The 22909-nt window shown below is 46.9% G+C and overlaps 2 protein-coding genes across 2 annotated transcripts in view; one reads left to right on the top strand and one right to left on the bottom strand.

The window, feature by feature from the left end:
• ATG4B (autophagy related 4B cysteine peptidase) overlaps positions 1-6874 on the bottom strand; it is a 37693-nt gene extending 30819 nt beyond the window's left edge. Inside the window, exon 1 of the mRNA XM_020989015.2 lies at positions 6771-6874. Within this exon, the coding sequence (XP_020844674.1) occupies positions 6771-6780 (10 nt within the window). The 5' untranslated portion in view covers positions 6781-6874. The remainder of the gene's footprint in view (positions 1-6770) is intronic.
• Positions 6875-10248: 3374 nt separating this feature from the next.
• THAP4 (THAP domain containing 4) overlaps positions 10249-22909 on the top strand; it is a 69488-nt gene continuing 56827 nt past the window's right edge. Inside the window, exons 1-2 of the mRNA XM_020989013.2 lie at positions 10249-10483; positions 15696-16840. Of these exons, the coding sequence (XP_020844672.1) occupies positions 10407-10483; positions 15696-16840 (1222 nt within the window). The 5' untranslated portion in view covers positions 10249-10406. The remainder of the gene's footprint in view (positions 10484-15695; positions 16841-22909) is intronic.

The following is a 22909-nucleotide window of genomic DNA, read 5'->3' on the forward strand; positions in this document are numbered from 1 at the left end:
CCTACAGAAATACTCTATACAAAATGATCAGGGGTTCACTAGAGAAGTTATTTGGCAGCCTAGTAAACACTACCACCATTGATCTAGACAACCACAGGTTTTGTTTAAACAAGAACATTTCCCTGGGGCTTATTTCCATGAAATGATGACAAAGTATAAATCATTAAGACAATGGCATCACCTTCCATTTAAGAAAAACATCAAAGAGAAAAGCATAATGTATACAACCAGCAGATCAAAAAGTTTAACTTTTAAACCAAGTCCCCACTGTGTTATTCTTTCAAGATTATTTTGATGTAAAATTACCTAAATTAATGGAATAGAGAAATGCAGAGCAGACATATTTCTCATATTTATTATCAAGGTTTATAGGTCAGGAAGCCATCTTTATAGCCAATACAGTACAGGTTAGTCAGCCTTATTAAATAGGTTCAAATACGTCGCACCCTGTCTTCTGCTGTAACTAGGAAATTTATGAGTTCCTGAAACCTACTTAGCTACTTAAATAGATGAGTATAAGAGACTCCAAAGAGATGAAGACAACCTAGATGTGAGAAAAGGTACTAAAGCAAGCCAATTAAAAATGTGAAGGCCCAACTCTCACGAGCTTAGCATAGTGTTAAAATGACAAATCTAATATGTTGGTGAATCATTAAAATCAGAGTTACTAAGGAAACTGAAAACGCAAGACAAATTTGTAGCCTAAAGCATTCACTCTGTAAGCCAAGGTCAGAATGTGACAACTAATGAAAACAAACTGTAAACAACAAATGAAATCGAATTATCACTACGTTAGGCACTAGCTGTCTCCTTCTCTTCTCCCCTAGTACCAGGCAGAATGTCTCCCCAGCTCTTGGCAAAGGCCACAGTCCAAGGCATCTCAATGATCTATAATGATGGTAAGATAAACAGAAGACAGATGGCAACTGGCAAAGTGCCAGGAGGATGAGCTCGCCATTTCCCAAACCCAAATGGCTCTAGACTTTCCCCCCTCTTGATTTCAGAGTCAAATCAACTTCCCATCCCACCGTCCATATGCAACACTAGCAGTCTAGACATTCCAAAAACCAACTTCTCTTTGCATTCTTGTGAATAACCTGTATTCTGATCTCACAGCAACACTGAACAGCCCTTTCTCTCTGATTTGGAATAGAAAATAAAAACTCAAAGAGAAAATTCTTAAAATGTCCATAATTTCAAGCTTACAAAAAGTAAGCTCTGTGAAAACCATTGCCATGATCTCCAAGACAGGTTAAGTAGTGGTATCAAATCATGGTAATAGTATCAGGGAAATTACAAATACTTGGAGCGAGATAAGCTATAAAAAGGAAAACCTGAATAAAGCTTAGCAAAGTCCAGACTTGTAGCTGTAGTGGAAACTCACTGCTTTCCAAGATAAGTGACAACACTGAGCTTAGATTTTAAAAACAAGCACGATGAACAATAAGAAAATTCAAGGGGCAGCTAGGTGGTGAAGTGGATAGAGCACTGGCCCTGGAGTCAGGAGGACCTGAGTTCAAATTCGGCCTCAGACATGTAACACTCACTAGTTGTGTGACTCTGGCCAGGTCACTTAACCCCAACTGTGTCACCCTCTCTCCCCGCCAAAAAATTCAAGAAACAACTCAAGGGAAGACAAAGAACTCCTGTCTATCAGTGAAAATGGGACTAGATAATCTCTTCAATCATGATTCAGTCTTCTATTATAATTTCATGACCTTTATATGAAGTAGTGTTCGTAATCTCTGCATTTTGACATATGGCCAAATTAGGAAAGAAGGAAGAAAAAGAATAGCAGCCTGAGTTCTTATGCAATTATTTTCTAGTTTGAAGGATGACAAACACAGAAAAAACTATAGTGGAATACAGTAATAAACTGAAGGAGAACATGAGAAATACTATCAAGTTTCATTTTTTTCAACTATACTTTAGCTATAGTCAGCATGTCATGATCCTGGAGCTGAGCTAATACCATCAAAAGGTAAAAGGAGAAAATAGAGACAACAAATTTGTAGAGTAGTCTCTTTTTCTGTTGCAGTAGTTCCACTTTAGAAACACATGAAGAGTCAGTCTGTTTAAACTTAATCTTCAAAAATTTTCACAGATGGAAATGAGATTAGTTTGGACTAACTTAGGTGAACCAATGCCAGTTCCAAGAAACCACCATTTCTAATTTCTTACAAATCATCTGTCGACTAATCCAGTCTAAACCTTTTCTGGGTTTCAGTGTCAAGTTTGCAGAACCAACTTTTGCCGCTTTCTTAAAATGAGAATGCTACAGAGAAAACACTGGTTTAAGATTGAGAAGACCTGGGTTCTCGTTGAGCTCTGCAAGGAACCAGCTGTGTGACCATGGACAAATCATCTCACCTCAAATTCCTCATCTGTAAAAACTAAGGCTTGTATTAGATGATCTGTCAGGACCTTTCTATCTCTAAAACTGCTTGATTTTGTGGGAAAACAACAGAGTTTAACTCTGATTTTTCTCTTTAGTCCCAATCTTAAAACTACACAAAAAGAATGTACACTGATGGTATTTATAAACTACAGCACATTTTTGCTACAAAAGCATTTCCAGCATAAGTGTCCACAAAAACTTTCTGAAAGCTTACACAGTGCAAATGAAATTTCAACTTGAAATTTACAAAATTTTATAAGTTTACTGTTCTTAACATGTTTAGAATATTGGGTGTGAAACTGATTTCCTTTAATAAACGCCAAAACAATTTACATTAATGTTGGGGAGTTAGTTCTGAGTGCACGCCGGACATAAAGACAGACTGCTTAATAAGCAATTGACAAACTATACAGAGCTTTTGCAATGACATCTCTCTAATCCATGTTACCATACAGTTTGATTCTGTCCTTTTTACTTATCTATATGCTCTATCCACATACTAGATTAATGTTATGTACAAAATGCAAAAAAATGAAATTCTAGGAGTCCAGACAGCAATAAAGAAGTCTATCACTAAGTCATTAAATATTTTATTAAATATGACATTTCCAGGACCATCGTGGGTCACGTGCTTGTTGAATGGAACTAACAGGAAGTGATCAAAAGAATCTTAGAGATCTGACCTGAAATTTACAAGCAGCACATGCAAGAATAACTATGTAACACTGAACTTTGTAATCATGTACCAATGCTAATGGCATCCAGGACTTGAGCTAGGGCAGCCTGGAGAAGGCTATATTAGTACTTTTCCTAAACAATTACATTAAAATCCTATCTTGCTTCAACAAACCCATGGCCTCAAAAGGAGCCCTACATAAGTAGCATTCCCCTTGGATTGTAATAGGTAGCAGTTTAAAACGTCCTTCAATGTGCAGGGTTCAGCACATTTGGTTTAAGTTCTAGCATACAACCTTTCTAAGTCCAAACGTTCTATAATAAAACTTGGTTCCTCAGATGTAAAACAACAGGTAGAAATCGACTTTCGAATGGTCTAACATCTAAGCTGGCCTAAGTTCAGCACTGTATCAAGGAAGCAGTCCGATGCCAGCCACCACTCGTTCTCCCCAAAGAAAATACTTTTTTACACCCAATTGGTTCCTTTACCACATTTCTTCAATGAAAGTCCTTTTTTGGAGAGAGAAGCTGGAGGGTCTGTACCCATGACTTCACCAGGGTGGGGGAAACACTCCAGCCCCTGATCTAACCACTGCTGACGGCACAACTCCTCTGTAACCTAAGATACTTGCCCATTGTCACAGAGCCCACATGCACCAGAGACAGGACTTCAACTCAGATCGAACTTCAAGGGCAGCCCGCTCAGCACACCGTCACACCACCTTCTCTCATGAATGTCCTTAGCACAGCCAAATTTAGGGACTGCTTTTAAAAATTAAAAATCCTATTATAGAAGTCTATAAACAACAATGAAAATGATTGTCAAGGTAAACAATATTTTCTTCCCTGAAAACACTAAAACTGATACTGATGTTCTTAAACCTAATTATAATAATTTCAAACTCCAAGACAGAAATCACTAAATGGTATGTTCTCTTTGCCTCAGTGATCTCACTACTGGTCACAATCACAATTTGAGTGTTGGAAGGGGTCTCAGTTCAACTCACCCACAAAAGGAATCACATACCCAAGGAAGCAAAAAATAAAAGAGAAAATATTTATTGCGGCACTTCTGACAAAGTGGAATGCTAAACAATTGGGGAATGGCTGAAATAGCTACTGAAATAACATGAAACAGAATATTACTGACTCATAAAGAGTAATAAATGTAAGAAATTCAGGTAAATTTAGGAAGACTTACATGAACCCAACTCAGAGAAGCAGGACCAAAAAAATAATTTGCAGAATGACAATAACGTTTAGGAAAACACTGGAAAACATCAAAACTCTGATCAACGTAATGGACAATTTTGACCCCAGAGGACAGTAAAGTATACTTCACTACAATTGGCAGAGAGGTAATGCATTATAAACACGGAATAGGACATACACTGATCTGTTTTGCTAAACTATACTTTGTTACAAGAAACTGTTCAATTTTGGGGAAGGAAGGGTTATTGGGAAGTGACAGCGATTTTTTAAAAAAATCAATAAAAACTCCTAAATTTAAAACTGAATTTGCTCAGTGTCCTTATTTAGAATTCAAATGATAATATAATTCCAGGAATTCTGTTTTTCCAATGTTCTTCACATTCATTCATTTAAGTAATAGGCATCCTACCATCAAAAATCTTCAAAGCACCATTTCCAAGTTAAAATGGCATAATTTTAAACTAAGCTTAAAATGCCAGGAAAAACCAAATGATGTTGTATAATGGCAAGTAAAATTGCACCCAAGATAAACCTATTTTGCAGATAAGGTCATTTATCGTATGGAGGCCAAAACACAAGAACACGGGTAAAGATAAACTAACCATGCTATGTAGGGGAAAGACAAAGTGGAACTGGGAACATGTAGATCACACAGCGCAACTGTCTCAGGAGATACAGAAACGAGGGAAGAAGAATGGGAAATTTTTGCTTTTGCTGTTGTTAAGTCATTTTTAGCCATGTCTGACTCTTCGTGACTCCATTGGGGGTTTTCTGGGCAGAGATATTGGAGCAGTTTGCCATTGCCTTCTCCAGGTCATTTTACAGAGGAGAAACTGAGGCCAGCTAACAGGGTAAAGTGACTTGCCCAGGGTCACACGGCTAGTGAGTGTCTGGGGCCACATTTGAGCCCAGGAAGATGAGTCTTCCAGACTCCAGGTCTAGCTGGGCCACTAGAGGAATGACTAGTTAAGTACAAAACTTTAAATTTCAAAATATTTCCCCAGCAAAAATGACAGAATCTTTTGACTTTGGATAGTGGGGAAAGGTCTTCTTTCTTACTTTACTTTCTTTGTACAGGGGAAAGAAACGTTAAGAAGCTATTACAGTAAGGAGTTTAGCAGGGACAGTGAAGACAACCGAGTGAAAACAAAGATTCCAGGGCTTAGTCTTCTGGGCGTAAGACGAAAACACATTTAGGAATGCCTAGAAAATGGGGAGGATTTGCGTTTATGGATCTCTTCATCTGCTGACAGAGGATCACACATTTAGAACAGGAAGGAGCCCTAGAGATCTCCTTCAGTTCCCCATGAAAACCAGACTTGCCCAAGTTCACACAGGTGAATGAGGAGCAGAGCAAGGATTTAAACCCAGATCCTCTGTGCACTCTGCCACCCCAAACTTCCAGGGCTTTACTCTTAAAATGATTGGGCACATTTGGGTCTCGCTACAAACCTTCTGAAAACTCATGGTCTCTACCCCCAGTAAGGACAAAGGGTACCTCTTCATGACTTAGGAATGGAAGGATGGAAGGAGACAGAAAACACCAGGCTTTGAGTTCCATTTGAGGCTGGGCAGCCTTGGACAGCTCACTGCCCCCTCTCACCAGGTGTGCACGGAGAGGTGGGAATCTGATCTCTCGGATATTTTACATTCTCTGCCCAATGGTGTTCATAAGCGGAAGGTTCTCCCCTAGCCCTAAACAACACCCCGAATCAACGAGCTCCAGCCGGAGACTGACATTTCCTGCGGCCTCGGGGCATCGCCCGTTTTCGGACCACTCGGCTCCGGTCTAGAACTGAGGGAGCATCACAAGGTTGAGCTCAGCCCCAAGCCCGGGCGCCCCCAACACAGGTGACTGCCCCGAGAGCGGGACACCTTTAGACGTTTACCGTGGGGTTCGTCAGCACTAGCAGGCGCACGGACCGGGGCGGACCCCCAGGCCTCGTCGTGGCCTCGCCTGACCACAGCAGACGCGGACACAAGATAACCTTGGGCCAGCGCCGGACATGAGGGCGGCCCCCGAGCGGGAGACCCTGCGGACCCCGCCAAGCCCCGGCGCGGACTCGAACGACAGAGCGGGAAATTGAGGCTCGGGGCCCCTCGGGACGAGCCTCGGGCCCAGGCGCTGGGCAGCCTGACCTCGGGGACACGGACGCGGGGCTGAGGGGACGCGGAGGCGCACGAAGCAAGGGGCGGGGCGGGGCGGGGCCCTTTCTCGGCCTTCAAGACCGACCCGCCCCCGGCCCCCCCCACCCCGGTCCGGGCGTCTCCCCAGCACGCCCGGCCGTCCGAGGCACGACCCGGAGGGGGCGGGAGGGAGGCCCGGGCCGAGGAGGAGGCTCCTCGGGGCCTTCCCCCCCGCCCAGCACGCCCGTCCGTGCAGGCCCCAGCCCCGGCCGACCCCGGCCTCGCCCTCGCCTCCCCCCGGCCTCTCCTCCCCGCCCCCCGGACCGGAGCCGCAAGCGGGGGTACGACGCCTCCTCACCTGCATCCATCTTCCCTCTTCACCCACCGACTAACCGGCGGCGTCGCTACCACAGGCACCGCGACGCGACGCAGCGTGACGTCACGCGGAGACAGGGCCAATCAGGATGCGGCCTCGTGCCCGGAGGCACGTGAGCAGGAAGGGCATGGGGAAGGGGCGGGGTCGCAAAGGGAGCCTGACGAGGAAGTGGAGAGCGTGGAGCGAGTGGAGGGACTACTGGGGGACGCCATCTTGGCGTACGGAACTACCGTCGGTGGTAGAGTGAGAGAGTGGAGGGGCGTGGTCTTTACATAGATCGCAGCAGGTGGAAGGAAAGCGAGGGGTTCTGGACCAGGCTGGGGAATGAGGGAACCTCGGTTCTTTTTCTCTCTCAGATCTGTGGCATCTCCTCGAGAGAAGATAAGCTTTCTGAGAGGGGGGACTGATCTTCCTTTTATCTCTGTATCTCCTGCAGCTAGCTCTTAGCTGGTGCTTAATAAATGCATACTGTCAAATTGGCCAGCGTTTTAAAGCGCCTACTGTGCGTCTGGCCCAGTGCTACAAGGAAAGGCAAAAACAGCCTAGTGCGTGTTGGATTAGAAAGTTGACTCCTTGAGGAATGGACGGCTCTTTCTTCTTTGCATTTCCATTATTTAGCACAATCCCTCCCACGTTGTCCTTATAGGCGCTTAATCGATGCTGGATAAAGTCGAAGCTACTTAGACTGGACCACTTAATGTTTCTTTCGCAGAACTACCCATCTCCTGCATTCATGCCTTTGCCCTGGCCGGCCCCCCCACCGGGAATGCTCTACCTCCTAACCACCACCCCAGGCTCCCTTCTCCAGAGGGCTTTCCCCATCCCTCCAGCTGCTGGCGTCTTCCTGCCTAAGGTTCAGTGGTATCTACTTTGTACGCGTCTTGTGCCTACATATGCACATGATGAGAGGGACACTGCTTAGCCTTGGCTAGAGGGCTGGCCTCTGAGCGGGGAAGACGGGCTTATGAACTGCCTGTGGCACATCCTGGCTGTGTCCATCCTGGTTCAGAGTAACTCGACTGCTGAGGGTCGAGTCTAAGGTCTAGGTCGCTAAGATTGCAAGCTGCAGTGAAGGCACCCATCCGCATGGGGGTGAGGGGAGGAGGTCGCTCCATCCAGGAGCTCCCTATATGAATGTAATTTAGGTCCATTCCTTCTTCCCATTGGGCACACATTGTCGCCCCATGAGAACGCGACCTCCTTGTGGGCAGGGGTTGTTTTCACTTGTTTCTCTGTATCCCTAACACCTGGCACACGGTAAATGCTTAATAAATGCTTATCGGCTGATTGTCTATGCGTTGGTTTCCTAACCAGGAAAATGGAGTTAGTCACAAGTTCATAACAGCTAGAGAGACCTCAAATCCCAATGTCTTCATTTGAAGATGAGGAAACAGAGAGCTTCAGTGCTCTCATGACACCACCTACCCCATCCCCCAAATGGTAGTCTCAATCCCTCTCGAAATTATTTTGTATTCTCTCGTACATACTATTTATTTATCTCTATTATACTGTGCATGCCTAGGACGATGAAATGTCCTGGCGATGAGGGACATCGCCTGTTTGTCTTTGCATCCTGAGTGCATCTCACAGTCTGGGGTTGGTAATAGACCCTTAATAGATATTTGTTCAATGGAGTTGAGGCTCACCTAGGTTGCCCCTTGCAGCATGGTCCATTGAAAGAATGCTGCATTGGGGATTAGACAACTTGCGTATATTGGAGGAAGTCACTTCATATCTTGGAGCCAAGGTTCCTCTTGTGCAAAATGCCAAGGCTGCTCTTCAACCAGAGACCCAAAGAGCACTTATCAGGTTTGTGATAGCCTGCTTTTTATAGATTTGTTCCTTCCCCCCGGCCCTTAGATTATAGACTCCTTAAGGGCAGGGGCTGTCTTTTGCCTCTTTTTGTATCCTCAGCACTCAGCACAGAGCCTGGCACATACTAGGTGCTTAATAAATGTTGAATGAATGAATGGGTGGATAGGTTGGACAAGATGACCACTGAGATTCCTTCTAACTCTTCTGTGATGCTGTGATGCTACGATAGGCCACTTTGGTACCTTATAGCTCTAGATTGTGATTTTTGACTGTAAATAAGTGCTCTCTACCCTCCAGTACAACGACTGCTAGAAGCATACTGGTGAGGGTGAGATCTGTTGTAAAACACGGCAACAATTTCATTGGTGGGTAATCATTAAGTGCTGACTCAGCACCAGGCACCGTGCTTGGGACCACAAAGACAGAGATAAAAAGGAAAACCATTCTTGCACGGAGCCACGACACACACAGCCTGATCCCCAGGGGGTTCTGTGATCCCTTAGCTTTGTACCGTCCCTTCGGAGATGCAGGTCGCTAGCGCCCTGTGCCTGCTCCTCCTGTGGCACTCTCATCCCCGCCTTCCCTTGAGTTCACCTCAGGGCTCTACCCAGTGTGTCGGGGGCAGGGGAGGAGCTTTCTCTTATCCTCCTACCAATTCGGCCAACTGCACTGCCAATGAAAAGCTGAACCCTGAGCACCAATAATGGCTCCCCAAAATGGATGATGAAGCCTGTGCTCCTCTTACTAAGAGGCAGGGACCGCCAGGCATCTTCAGACGGGCTCCGTATCTGTTTAGTTTTCTGGGATACAGAGGAGAGTTCAGCATGGGGTTTGGTGCATTTGCAGAAATGAAATGAGTATAGCGCTGATCCAGAAAGTATCCACACAGTTCATTTAAAAGAAAATTAAGGGACAGCTAGGTGGTGCAGTGGATAGAGCACTGGCCCTGGAGTCAGGAGGACCTGAGTTCAAATCCGGCCTCAGACCAAACACTAGCTGTGTGACTCTGGGCGAGTCTCTTAACCCCAATTGCCTAAAAAAAAAAATTACATCGTATTCGTTAGGCATTCATGCTGTTCCCCATCAAGGAGTCTCAAATTCTGGACTGGCTCCGTCTTCGCTGAACCTCCAGGCATCAGATTTCTAGGGTGTAAGGGTTGGACTAGATGGCCCTTCACTTTGATCTTTGCATCCCCAGAGCCCAGCACAACGCCTGGCACCTAGAACGTGCTTCCTGGATGCTTGTCCGCCTCGGAGTTGTAGCCCGGTGCCTTCCAGCCGCAGGGGTTAATTGTTCGGGGCGGGGCGGGGCGGGCGGGACGGGGTGGGTTTCCGTAGGAGCGGTAGCCATCTTGTCGTACGGCACAGCGGAGGAGAGGGGAGCCCGTAGGGGCCGCCCCCCCCCCGGAGGGCGGTTACAACAACGGAGGCGGCATCGCCGGCCCCCGCAGCCTCTGAGAAGGGAAGTTGGGCGGCGGGGCCCCGCGCAGGTTCCGGGGGCCTGAGGCGGAGGCGCGCCAGCGGCGGCGGCCATGTTGGCGCGGGCGCGGGCGCCGCCATGTCTCCGTACGGCGGAGGCGGGAGGAAGCGGCGGGGGCGGGGCTGGCTCTCACGTCCCGCGCGCGCCTCAGCTTCGGGCCGGCGGCGCGCGCTGGCTCGCTCGCTGGCTGGTTGGCCGCTCGCTCCGTCGCTCGCTCGCCGCCGGGGTCGGGTCCGGCGGTCGGTCCGTCTGTCCGTCCGTCGGCCAGCCCGCCGGGGCGGGGCGGGGCACGGGAGGCCGGGGCCGGGCCGGGGCGCCCGGAGATGGTGATCTGCTGCGCGGCGGTGAACTGCTCCAACCGGCAGGGCAAGGGCGAGAAGCGGGCCGTGAGCTTCCACAGGTAACCCCGGGCCGCCCGGGCCGGCCGACAGCCCGGGAAACTGAGGCCCCGGCGGGCGGGGGCGGGTGGCTGCCCTGCGTCACGCCCCGGACCCCGGCTCCTGCGGCCGCAGCCCCGACCCGCCGGCCACACCTCCTAATTTGGCCCGGAGAGGCCGCGGACCGGGGGGAGGAGGAGGAGGAGGAGGAGGAGGAGGAGGAAGAGCGGGGGGGAGGGGGACCTGCTGCAGGAGGGGGCTCCGTGCCCCTGGGGAGGAGAGCCCCCCTCCCCATTCACACCCCCGTCCCCAGCCTCGTCCTCACCCCCATCCCCAGCGTGGCCCCGTCCCCATCCCCACCCTCGTTTTCACCCCCATTCCTATCCCCGTCCCCCTCCCCAGCACTTGGTGCCTGTGATCTTGCCAGTTTCAGCAGGGGGTCCCCCTTCCTCCAGGGAGAACTTGGGCGAGGGGGGCGGCCGGGACCCCCTCCAAGACAAAGAATTCCGGGGCTGTTGGGCTTTCTCTTTAGCTTCTCTGGGTGGCGAGGTCCCTCTTGGGTGGCTGTTAAAACCTCCGAAAAGCCAATGATAACTTCTGCTAATACGACCAAGTCATGGTGTTTCCCCCCACCCCCCCAGCAGCTCGGGGAGAAAAGCTCCACTACTGCCTTGCAGTCCTTGAAAAAAAAAAACTTTTGCGGGAAAATGCATGTTTTTGAGTCGGCTTCTCAGATTTCTGAGATGGGCATGCTTCTCCTCCTCCCCACTTCCCCCCTTTCAGGCAGGTTGCTCCTTTGTGTTCTCCGAGCTCCTTTCCCTGTGCGCTCTCGACTCCTCCAAGATCACATCTTGATTTCTGTGATGAGGGAAGCGGAGGCTGTGTGACCAGCACTTCCTGAATCCACACACCCTCCTCACTGAGGGGATTTTAATAGAGTGGCTTTAGAGGAAACTTTAGTGTGGTGTTAAAGGTAGTCAGCCCGGGCACCTGATTATGAAGGTGAGTAAATCAACTTCTCAAGTGCCCGCACCACGTAAGGAGAAGCATTAAACCCTGCAGTGAAGCTGCCATTTTGACAGCATCCCGTGGTAAGTGATACTGCTAGGCTGTAGTTCTCCTTAGGGGATGGACCACTGAGAGTCAGAAGGTTTCAGCATCCTTTGAATGTGAATTTCATGAGCTTTAGGTCAACCTGACTGAACATTATAATTGATTTTCATTTAAAATGTTCATTTTAACATATCTTAGGAACAATTTGTTTCCAGTCCCCCCCCCCCATTACATTTCCTCAGCTCTCATTGCTTGCTTTGATCTTCTCCTGCAGGGAAGCGCCCTAAGGGCATGACCCTGAAGAACTCTTGGGGCCTAGGGTTATAGGATTTTAGAGCCTAAAAGAGATCCACACCAACCACCTCATTTTATAGATAAAGAAACTGAGAGCCTGAGAAATTGTGATTTGCCCAAGGTCACCTGGGTTATAAAAAGCAGAGCTAGAGTTTTGAACCTGTGTCTGTGACTCCAAATCCGGAGCTTTTCCCACGGTACCAGGCTGACATGTAACAACCATATGTGTATATATACATGCTCATTTATGTATATATATGTAATATATGTGTTATATTTGGCTGTTGTCTTATGTTGTGCAACAATATTTATGTTAAATTTTAAGCTCCCGAGCTATCCGATGCCAGGGACTCCTGAGCACTCTGCAATATCCAGTGAAAATTTATCATGATTTAGTATGTTTCTTTCTCAAGGTCTTGTAGCCCGGTAATGGCACACATTCCACCAGAACTTGTTACTTCTACTGCGTTCCTTTGGAACATCCTTAGAAAATGTACACTCTGGTTCATTTTTGATTTTGCAATTCTTTAATCCTATTTGAATGGTTTTCGATGAGGGCACAGATTACTGAGCTTCACAAACAAATTTTTCAGGCCAGTGATACCAGTTCACTTTTTTCTGAAAAAGAGGTCAGGACACTGCAAATGGAATTTGAGAAATTCATAACTTTCAGAGCTGGAGAACTGTGGGGCTGGAAAAGACCTCAGAAATCATCCCTGAAGCCCAGGTGGGAGACTGAGACCCAGCGAGCATTTTGCTTTCTTGGCACCGGATTACTTCTTACTTTGATACCTGATGGATCCTTCCCTCCGCCGGTGGAGGCCATCCTACACTCTCTACCCCTGATCATCCTGCTTGATTTCTGCTCATATCTTTCCATAAATCCTTTCTAGACTATCCTCATAATTCAGTTCATCATGTGTCTGTTATGTGTTTGTGGGCCAGACAAAAAGTTAGGCGCTAGGGAGTCTAAGACTTAAAATAACTTTTCTTGCCTTCACAGAGTTTAAATTTTAGTTGAATATGACTCAGTCAACTAGGGGCAGCTAGGTGGCTCAGTGTAGAGGGATCTGGGCCTGGAGTCAGGAAGGCTCGTCTTTCTGAGTTCAAATCTGGCCTCAGACACTTACTAGCTGGGTGACCCTGGACAAGTTACTTCACCCTGTTTGCCTCAGTTTCCCCATCTGTAAAATGAGCTGGAGAAGGAAATGGCAAACTGCTGCAGGATCTCCACCCAGAAAACCCCCAACGGGGTTACGGAGACACAACAGTCAACAAGCATTTATTGAGCACCTGCTGTGTGCTGGATACTAGAAGAGGTGCTGTAGCAGCTTGTTAGAGGCCTTCACGTGTACCAGTGCGGTGGGCAGGCTGTCTGGCGTGCCTCACTTACTCTAGCACTGGCCCAGCTCCTTTCCCAGCCGCAGCCAGCGTTGATAGAGTTGATGCTTCTTCGCGTGACCCATGAAACAGATCAAAGATTTATTTCCTTGTCATTCTACAACATGATGCCATTGCAGGGTCATCTTTAGTGATAAAAGCTGTCGGTGGGTTAGATGGCATTTTCTTCTTTTGGCTGATGTCTCTCACCACTTTCTGCGTGATGCTAGGCATAGTGCCTGGCATATAGTAAGCACTTAATAAATGCTTGGTTATTTGTTGACCTTATGTTTGACCCTCATTTAGCCAATGTGTTCCTTGTAAACCTTGGTAGCTTGTAAACTCCCTGAGAACATCATGGTATCCCTGGGACATAGTTCAGCACCTTCGCCTGCTTCAGGAAGTTTATACCCCTAAGGATGTAGAACTTCCTTTTCTCCTTGTAGAATTCAGTCTGTCTGTGCTTTTCCATCCTCTGGGGTTCTGGTCCACATTTTTTCCATGGAGGAATCTGCCCGATGTATTAGGGTTCTTCCTCTAGATCTTTTGACGTTTCATGGCACCATTTCCATCTTCATTCTGTCTGTGATGGCCCCTTCTCTCCTTGGACAGTTGCCACCACCCTGGGACAGGTCCCATTTCCTCAGGTGTCTCCCCACTCTGGTCCATTCCCCACTGGGCTATCAAAGTGATCGTCCACAGGTCTGAGTCACATAACCTTCCCCTCCTCCCTTTCAATTTAGTAAATTCCAGTGGCTTCTACTTGCCTCTAGAAGCAAATATGAAGTCCTCTTTGGCTTTTAAATCCCTTCCTAAGCTGGCCGGTTCCAACTTTTCCAATCGTCTTGCGCCTTTCTCCCCTCCACAGAGTCTACCATCCACTTTGCTGTTCCTCGTCTAAGACACTCCTGTCTCCCAGTTGTAGGCATTTTCACTGGCTATTCCCTGTGCCTGGAATGCCCTTTCTCCTTATCTTTGCTTCTGGCTTCCCTGGTTTCATTCTGTCTCCCCTAAAGTCTAACCTTCTAGGAGAAGCCTTTCCCAGACTCCCTAATGTTAATGTGTTCCCTCTGAGATTACAGCTAAGCTTGAATAACAGATCCTGAGAATTGGTCCTGTTGTTTGCATCTGTGTTGCATTTTTCTGTAGGGCTGGAAGCAATGACCTTATTTTTCATAATTATTGGGTTGATTAGTGCAAATTCAAATAAATGTGACCCTTCGCCAGATTCGCTTTCAAGTTGATTCGTTATTCATACTAATTGGACATAGCTGCATCTTCTCTTGGTCCTGTCCTATCTTATTTGTATGGAGTTGTTTGCATGTCCTCTCCCTTGTTAGACTATGAGCCCCTTGAGGGCAGGGTCTGTTTTTTGCCTTTCTTTGCATCTCCAGTGCTTAGCACAGTGCCTGGCTCTTAGTAAGTGTTTGATAAGTGCCCATTAACTTGATTTCCTTACATGCTCAGCCTGCCTCCTTTTCAGAGCACTAATCTCCTCAATTATCTTCTTTACACCACGTCCTGAGGGTGATTTACGCCATCCTCAGAAATATGCTCTAGCCTGCTTTGCACTCGCTATATGTTTCTTCATTACTCTTTATATCGAAAGTGTTCTGGTTCTTTGGAAGTTCTGGTGTTCTGAGATTTACAAGTATGATTATCACCAAGAAAACATTTACGTAAAAAATTGGCTTGGGAGTTAAAACGTTGTGCCGTCCAGTGTGCTGTCCTCCTCCCATTCCTGTCTGACCCCACCTTGTCCATCTCATAAACCAGCTTTATATATTCCTAGGCTAAATGGACCAGGAGTGAGGAACCTGTGGCCCTGTAGGTCGTCAAGTGCTGCCCTTTGAGTCCAAGTTTGACAGCACAAGTGCTTTTATGAAGGCGATTTGTTCTGTGAAGTTGGGATTCAGTCAAAGGGCCCCACTTGAGGACCTAGAGGGCCACATGTGACCTCAAGGACCCAGGTTCACCCCTGGTTTGGACAGAGGGGAGGTCTCATCAATTTAATTTTTCCATTCCAGATTATTAGGCTGATTTGAGTAATCAGGGGTCTTATTCAAAGGGTTCTATAACATTTTGGTGTTTGGTGCAGTTAGAACACTATTACCTGTAAACAAGGTGCCCTGGAAAGCTCTTTTAATCGAATCTAGAGGGGAACCCTCTTGTCTTTGCGGGATATCTGTCTTCCAGGATGGTGATCAGCAACTCTGATGAGCCTCAGTCTGTTTCATGCCATGCTTTGTGGTACCAGGATTACCCAACAATAAATAAACAATATTTGTTGAATTGTTGAGGTGATTGCTAGGATGTCAAAGCCACGCTACCCCAATGCCGATGTCATTGTTAGAAACAGTCGGCCTGGAGTCTGGAAGAAAATGTTATTTCAACTTAGTAAAGACTTCGAGCTTATGAAAAAGCAGCCTTTTATTTTTAATCACCGAAATTTTTTGTTTCTTCATTGACTGTAAGAAGTTTTTACTTATTGCTTTAATTGTCTTACAGGTTCCCCCTTAAGGATTCAAAACGCCTGATCCAGTGGCTGAAAGCAGTTCAGAGGGATAACTGGACTCCCACCAAGTATTCCTTCCTCTGCAGTGAGCATTTCACCAAAGATAGCTTCTCAAAGAGGCTAGAGGACCAGCACCGACTTCTCAAACCCACAGCTGTGCCATCCATCTTTCACTTGGCAGAGAAGAAAAAAGGTTCCCGAGGTCATGTCCGAAGTAGGAGGAAGGAGGCTGGCCAACCTCCCGGGGATGTGAGGGAACCCCAGGAGGAAGCCAGGTGTGAAGTCACTGAACATTCACCGCTGTCTGTGGATGAAGAGCCGACGGTAAAAGAAGAAGTTGGAAGTATGGAACAAGCAGTGTCCCAGTCTGAACAAGGGGTGGAGAGGCCCACCCCGCCGGAAGGGTCTCCGGGGAGGACTTCTGCTGACAATTTGGCCACAGAGCCCAGTGTCCCGAGAAAGCCAGAGAGACCTGCTCCAGGGGCCTGTACTGAACCGAGCGCCCAAGCTGGGGCTTGGAATGCAGACAAGAGCGGCATCTCCATTGATGACTTTACTCCTCTGGGATCAGGGGCGTGTAAATTCATTGGCTCCCTCCACTCTTACAGCTTCTCCTCTCGGCACACTCGAGAGAGGCCCTCCCTTCCAAAAGAGCAGCTGGACAGAAAAAGACTCAAGAGAGACGTGGAGCCAGGCTGCAGCCGCCGCAGCGCGGTACCCGGCACGTGCTTGGCAGAGGGCACCCCAACTTCCTCACTGACTGCTACACCGCAGAAGCCTTCCCAGAGCTCGTCAGCGCCTCCGCCAGACGTCACTCCGAAGCCCGCCACGGAAGCGGCGCTCGGTCAGAAGGGAGACACGGACGCCAGCCCCATGTCCATTAACGAGGTCATCATGTCGGCATCAGGGGCATGCAAGCTCATCGACTCGCTCCATTCCTACTGCTTCTCCTCTCGGCCCAGCAAGAGCCAGGTGTGCTGCCTGCGGGAGCAGGTGGAGAAGAAGAACGGCGAATTGAAGCTGCTGAGGCAGCGGGTGAGCCGCTCAGACAGCCAAGTGAAGAAGCTGCGCGAGAAGCTGGAGGAGGCCAAGAGACTCACGTTCCCCTGCTCGAACGGCCTCGTAGCCCCGGACTGCGGTCAGTATGCCTCTGTCCCTCGGAGCTCTGGAGGCGGGCATTGCCTTATGGTTCTTTCTTTGAAGGGCTTGTCTTTGTCAGAGGAGGGCTTTCTTCAGCATTCTCAGATCTGGAGTTTTCAGGGGTTTCAAGGTCTTTTGACTGTCAAAAACTAATGTGGTTATATCTAAAAGGCATTTCCAAACGTAAACCATTTCAGGATCACCATTTTTGTTTTGTTTTGTTTTGTTGTTTTTGGTAGGCAGTGAGGTTAAGTGACTTCCCCAGGGTCACACAGCTAGTAAGTGTCAAGTGCCCCTGCTTTGTGCATGTTATGTAATAAACATACTTTTAAAATGGTGATCTTGGGGGCAGCTAGGTGGTGCAGTGGATAGAGCTCCAGCCTTGGAGTCGGGAGGACCTGAGTTCAAATCCAGCCTCAGACACTTGACACTTGCTAGCTGTGTGACCCTGGGCAAGTCACTTAATCTCATTGCCTAGCCCCCCCAAAAAAAAAAAACATGCAGAAAGCCATGCAAATGAATTAAAAATTCATTTAAATGATGTATTTATGATTCATTTAAGCTGAAATTCTACCAGGAGATCTCGGGCTCTGCTAATGGGGACATACTTGACCAAAAAAATGGGAATTGCTGACATAATTCCCCAGTAAGCTGGTATTTTGTTGAATCAGGAACAGCATTGGCCTTCCGCATGAGAAACTTTTGGAGGAAACAAATCGCATCTCCGTCTGTAAGGTTGATTTGTTTCTGGGTGCCCTTCACAAAACTGCTACAGCGGAGGATCAGGAGCAGGGCAAGGCCTAAGACTGGCTTAGTGTTTGTGCTTTTGTAGCGATCATTTGGAGGGAATTCTTTTCCTTCTTTTTCAAGGGAAGGCTATGTCGTTGCATGAGGACAGTCAGCTCTCCAGTGTGAGACAATGACTCTGTTTTGTTCTTGGACAGAGGACGTCGGGCTCGTGTGTCTGGGGAAGAGGCACCAGTGGGCTTGCAGATGTTCTTTTCATTGACTGGCCAGTAAATCATCGGGTTCTTTGTCTAATTAAACAAAATCACTATCAGTCACTTTTATGCTAAGGCTTCTAAACACTTTCCATTTTCTGATCTCACAAGTCATCTGTGCTCATCGTACAATCCCGGTGGGTATGGATAGAGGGGAAGTTGAGAATCTAGTGTAATCATTAGCTTCTTAATATGACAAGTGAAAGCCTAAAATAAAAAACCTTCAAGTTCTGAGTAGGGAAAGGAAAGTCTCCTTTACTTCTGACATTCGTGTTCGTCTGAGCACTGTGAGGGATCTCAGGAGTCCGGGCCAGCCCAGCATGCCTCAGCATTCCTTCAGCTGTGGTGTATACTGCGTGCAAGGCACCGCAGAACCCCTGAGACTTAGACAAGGTAGGATACTTGCCCTTATGGAACTCCACATTTGGGAGTGTGGGCATAAGACAAAGTTCTAAGCAGCTAATTTTGATGGATCATCTGATAGGATAAAGCCTGTATTTTCACCATACACAGTTGTGAAGTCTGAGGAGACTGTAATTGCGAATCAGGCAGGGCTTCCAGGAGGAAGTGGCATGTGGGTTGGGCTTGAAAAGATGGAGATGAATCAGTGGTTAAAGAAGCCGAGACGGCATTGTAGGCCTAGGACAGTGTGAGCCATGACACAGAGGCAGAAAGGAGATCCTTTTTGCTGAATCATAGTGGGTAAGAATAAGATATGAGGCTGAAGAAATCAGGAGGGCTTTGCCAGGAGGAGTATGAACTTTACTCGGAGGGTAATAAAGAGCCACAGAGGCCTTTTGGGCACTGGGCTGACATGACCTGGCTCTGTGCGTGAGCATAATTATTGTGGCAGCAGGCTGAAGGGCAGAACGGAAGCCAGAGGAGCTTGGTGAGCTTAGTGTAAGGACGCAGCTGGGTGGCACTGACGGTCTGCGTGGGGGTGATAGACTGGTGAGATCCCCTGGGTCCCGGACCCAGAGCTAGGGAGACCACAGACATCTTCTCATCCAGTTTCCTCAGTTGGCAGAGGATGCACGTGCCCCAGGTCACATAGGGAGTAAGCATCAGGCAGGACTTGCACCTGGTCCCTCTGACTCCAGAGCCAGGGACCACAGTCTCCGCTAGCTAGGGCTTGGAAAGGGCAGCAGGGCTGGCCTCTGGATTTCCTAATAAGGAACTGATAAGGTGAGTGTAGAGTGGTTTTAGGAGAACAGAGAAGGCAGAGGAAGCCTGAGAGTGAGGAAGGAGAGGCATCCGTCTAGACCAGCGCTTCTTAAACTGTGGGTCTTGACCCCATATGAGGTCGTGAAAAATTTGGCAACAGTAAGAGGTTTCTGAATGTGCAATGACCAAAAATTAATTAAAAATCAAATGTGTAACGAATCTGAGGTGTTTCTGGCAGCAGTTACCCATGCTGCCTTGGTTCTGAACAAGAAGCATGTGCACTTTCCACTGCGCATGCCCTCAGGCCACGCCACGGGAAGGAATGCTGCCTAGGTGAAAAGGGGTCAGAAGTGAGAAAAGTGAAAGAAGCCCTGGTCTAAACAACTCCTGAGAAATTCTGTAGTGACAGAAAGTAAGAGAGTGATGAGACCAGCTGCACGGAGCAGAAGGGGTTAAGGGATTTGGAGGGCTTTGAGTTTTGTCTATTTGTGGTTGTATGGGGAAGAGCCAGTGGAGAGGAGCATGGGCAATAGGGTGATTGCTGGAGAATGAAGGAGAGGCAGTGGGATCCAGGATGCTGGCTGAGGGATTCACCCATGGGGGAGTGGGACTGTTCGTCTTCCTTCCCTATGAGCAGAGGGCAGAAGGCAGAGGCGGGAGGCACTGGCTGACAGCTGTGATGATGCTCTTTTGATGAATGATGTAAGGGGGGAGGGGCGGGCAGAGGCTGTTGGAGCCACCATGATGTGGTTTCAGTGAAGCCAGGCTATTTGTTTTAAGAGGGTGATGGAGTTAAGTTTGAGGGGGAGAAGAATGCTGTAGATACAGCATATTTAAGATTCAGCAAAGGATTTGACCTACCTTCTCATGCTTCCTGTGTGGATCGACATGCCCTGGTCCTAGTACAGTTAGTTGTATTCAGAACAGGTGGAATGACTGGGCCCCAAAAGCAGCTGTTAATGGGATGATATCAACTTGGCAGGGAGTTTCTATCAGAGCATCCCAGGAGTCTGTCATTGGCCCTCTTCTGGCTAATGTTTTTATTCATGATCTGAATGAAAATGTCCTTGTCAAGTTTGCAGCTAAAATAAAGCCAGAAGGAATAGGTGGGATATGGGATGACAGTATCCAAAAACATCTTAATGGGCTAAACCTGATTGGATGAAATTTTTTGGAGATAAATATAAATGTAAACCTTTGGGTTCAAAAAATTAACCTCACAAGTACAGAATGTGGGAGGTGAGGCTAGACAGGAGCAGCTTTGAGAATGATCTGGGGGTTTGGTGGCCTATAGTTTCAGTCTGAGTGTGACATGGTAGCCCAGATAAGCTACTGCGTCATTAAGCAAGGCATAGGGCCTAGATCTGGAAGGAGGTAGCTAAGAATTGGGTTGGTCTTTGCTACATTGAAGGGATTGTGTTTAGCTCTTAATGCTGCGTATTGGGAACCATGCAGACAAGCAGCAGGGTGACCAATATGGACACCATGCCATGTGAAGGACCTGGAGGTCTTTGCTTAGAGAAGACGTGATGGGAGCGACATGAAAGGCCATAAATGGAAGGGGAAGCCCTTATTCTGCTCAGCCTCAAAGGACGGACCTGGGAACAGAAGGTTGAAGTCAAAGAGGAGCCTTTTGAACCGAGGGCTGCTTCTTTCAGTGTCCCGGGGTGAGGGTGGGTGTGTACCAGCGTAGGGCCCACTTCCTTCTCAGACACTGTATGTCGTAGATGATATATATATGGGCCTTTCATGCCACTTACAATCCCGGGTATTTGTTAGTCATCAGAGCAGCTTTCCAAGACTAGAAGTGGTAGAGAAGGGACTGATCTGCAGGTCAAGGGATTGACTCCCTATGCTGATGAGATCCTAGGCTTGGATTTCTTTAAAGTGCCTTTTTATACCCACTCTGCGTTGTTTTGGAGTTACTTGTGATTTGGTTCTTATGAGACAGTGTATTCTATGTCCCCTTATGAGATTGTGCCAGTACATGCACCACAACTATTGGGACAATATTGGTTTTAAAGCTGAATTTCTGTACCCGTGAGCAGTTTGTTGCATAAGCTGTAGTTTCCCAAACACTGTGTATCCTGATCTCCTGGTAGTCACTTGTGGACCCAGCTCATTGTCCAAAATGACTGACAATCTATCTACCTAGCTGTCATCTCTCTCTCCTCTCTCCCTCCAGTCTTCCATCCATCCATCCATTGCTGTGTATTCATGTATGTATGTATATCTGTGTGTGTATACATGTGTGTGCACACACATACATTTGTCTGTGTGTCTTAGCCCGGCCAAATTACAGGTTGAGTCCAAGAGAAATTATTAGTCATTGTCATCAGCAAACATTAAGTTCATTCTATATTTAAGATGTTATGTTAGACGCCTGAGTTACAAAAAAGGCATAAGACGTGGTTTTTGTTCCCTTGAGGATTATAGATCAGATTTGAGAAGGCTTGTCTTTATGCTTATGCCTTGATATGCCTTTGCTTTGTCTGGAATGTTTAGAGAACGCGGATGAAAAAGCTGAGGGACAACAACTTTAGAACCATGGAATAGTTGGTTTTCTTGGCCTTTGCTGTTGCCTTTTAGCTAAGAGACTGTACATGAAGAAAGCCGTCTTTTCCATGGGTGCTTGACTGAGAAGTAAAGGAAACTGCCCCAAGATGTATTTCTGGGACCAGCAGCCAGACTCTTATAAGCACGATTTCCTGAGAGATATACATGGGTTAATTAGTGCAGTCCTATTCAGTTTTGCTTTAAAAAAACAAAACTCAACTCCCAGCTGCCTTTATCTTTATATTCTTTGATAGCTCTGCTTAGGTGTTTTTAATAAATTTAAGGAGGATACTCAGTTAATACCAAGATTTAAAGAAATCCAGCCTCCTCACAGAGTCTACTAATTTTCAGCTCTTTTCAGTCATTTAACCTAATGCTAGCTTTCTCCTTGGGCAATTCTTTTTTCAGTCAATAATGATTAGGATTTTTTTTTCAAATTAAAAATTTTTTAACATGTACAATTTTTAAAATTGTGAACTTAATAAGCAACAAGAAAGCCGAATAATCCCCTTGTCCCCAAAGAGAAGAGCTCATAGCATTGGTTGGGTAAAGTTGCAAAGGAGATACATTTAAACATGTTAGAAAACACTTCCTAACAATTAGAGCTACCTAAAAGTGGGCTAGAGTTGCTAGGGAGGCACTTTGTTCTTCCCTTCTTTCTCCCGTTGAGCATGTGATAACTGGGAGTTCCTTTTCAGGAATTTCCGTTTGTGTGAGATGGCTACAGAGGTCCTTTCCAACTTGGAAAACTTTGGGCTTTTGAAGTGATAAATCTAACAAACATACAAAATAAGGATATAAAACCACTAGAATTTAACAGAGTAGAGTCACACAAATGGATAGCAAACAAGAAATGGTTTGCTCTGTGTCTCTTTGCAAGTCAGGCTGAGTCTGAGCTGCCTTTGCCTTCCTTTGCTTCATTAAAATTGCCTTGTAAGCACTCTGGATGACTTTGTTTAGGTCTCACAGTGTGTCTGTAGAGTCATTCTGGTGATTAGTGGCATCATAAGCTGGTAAAGTAATTTACCTTAATTTACTCAGTCATTTGCTAATCATCTGACACATAGGTTGTTTACATATTTTTTATATGGATCAGTATAGCAAATGAATATTTTTATATAACTTCAAATGTTTATGTAGAACCAGAGCCTTTTTAAATTTTCAAAATATCTTTAGGTTAAAGTCCTAGTAATTCAATCATTCAGTCAAAAGGTTATGAATGAATGAATTAGTATGAAAAGAATGAGTTTTGTTACATTGATTGTAAATAAATTGCCGGATTGACCCCCTTCTACAATCCCACCAATAATGTATCACCTACTACCTGCCCTGAAGCCCCACCGACT

The sequence above is a fragment of the Phascolarctos cinereus genome, unplaced genomic scaffold (assembly GCF_003287225.1).
Source record: "Phascolarctos cinereus isolate Bilbo 61053 unplaced genomic scaffold, phaCin_HiC Scaffold_7;HRSCAF=346, whole genome shotgun sequence".
NCBI lineage: Eukaryota > Metazoa > Chordata > Mammalia > Diprotodontia > Phascolarctidae > Phascolarctos > Phascolarctos cinereus.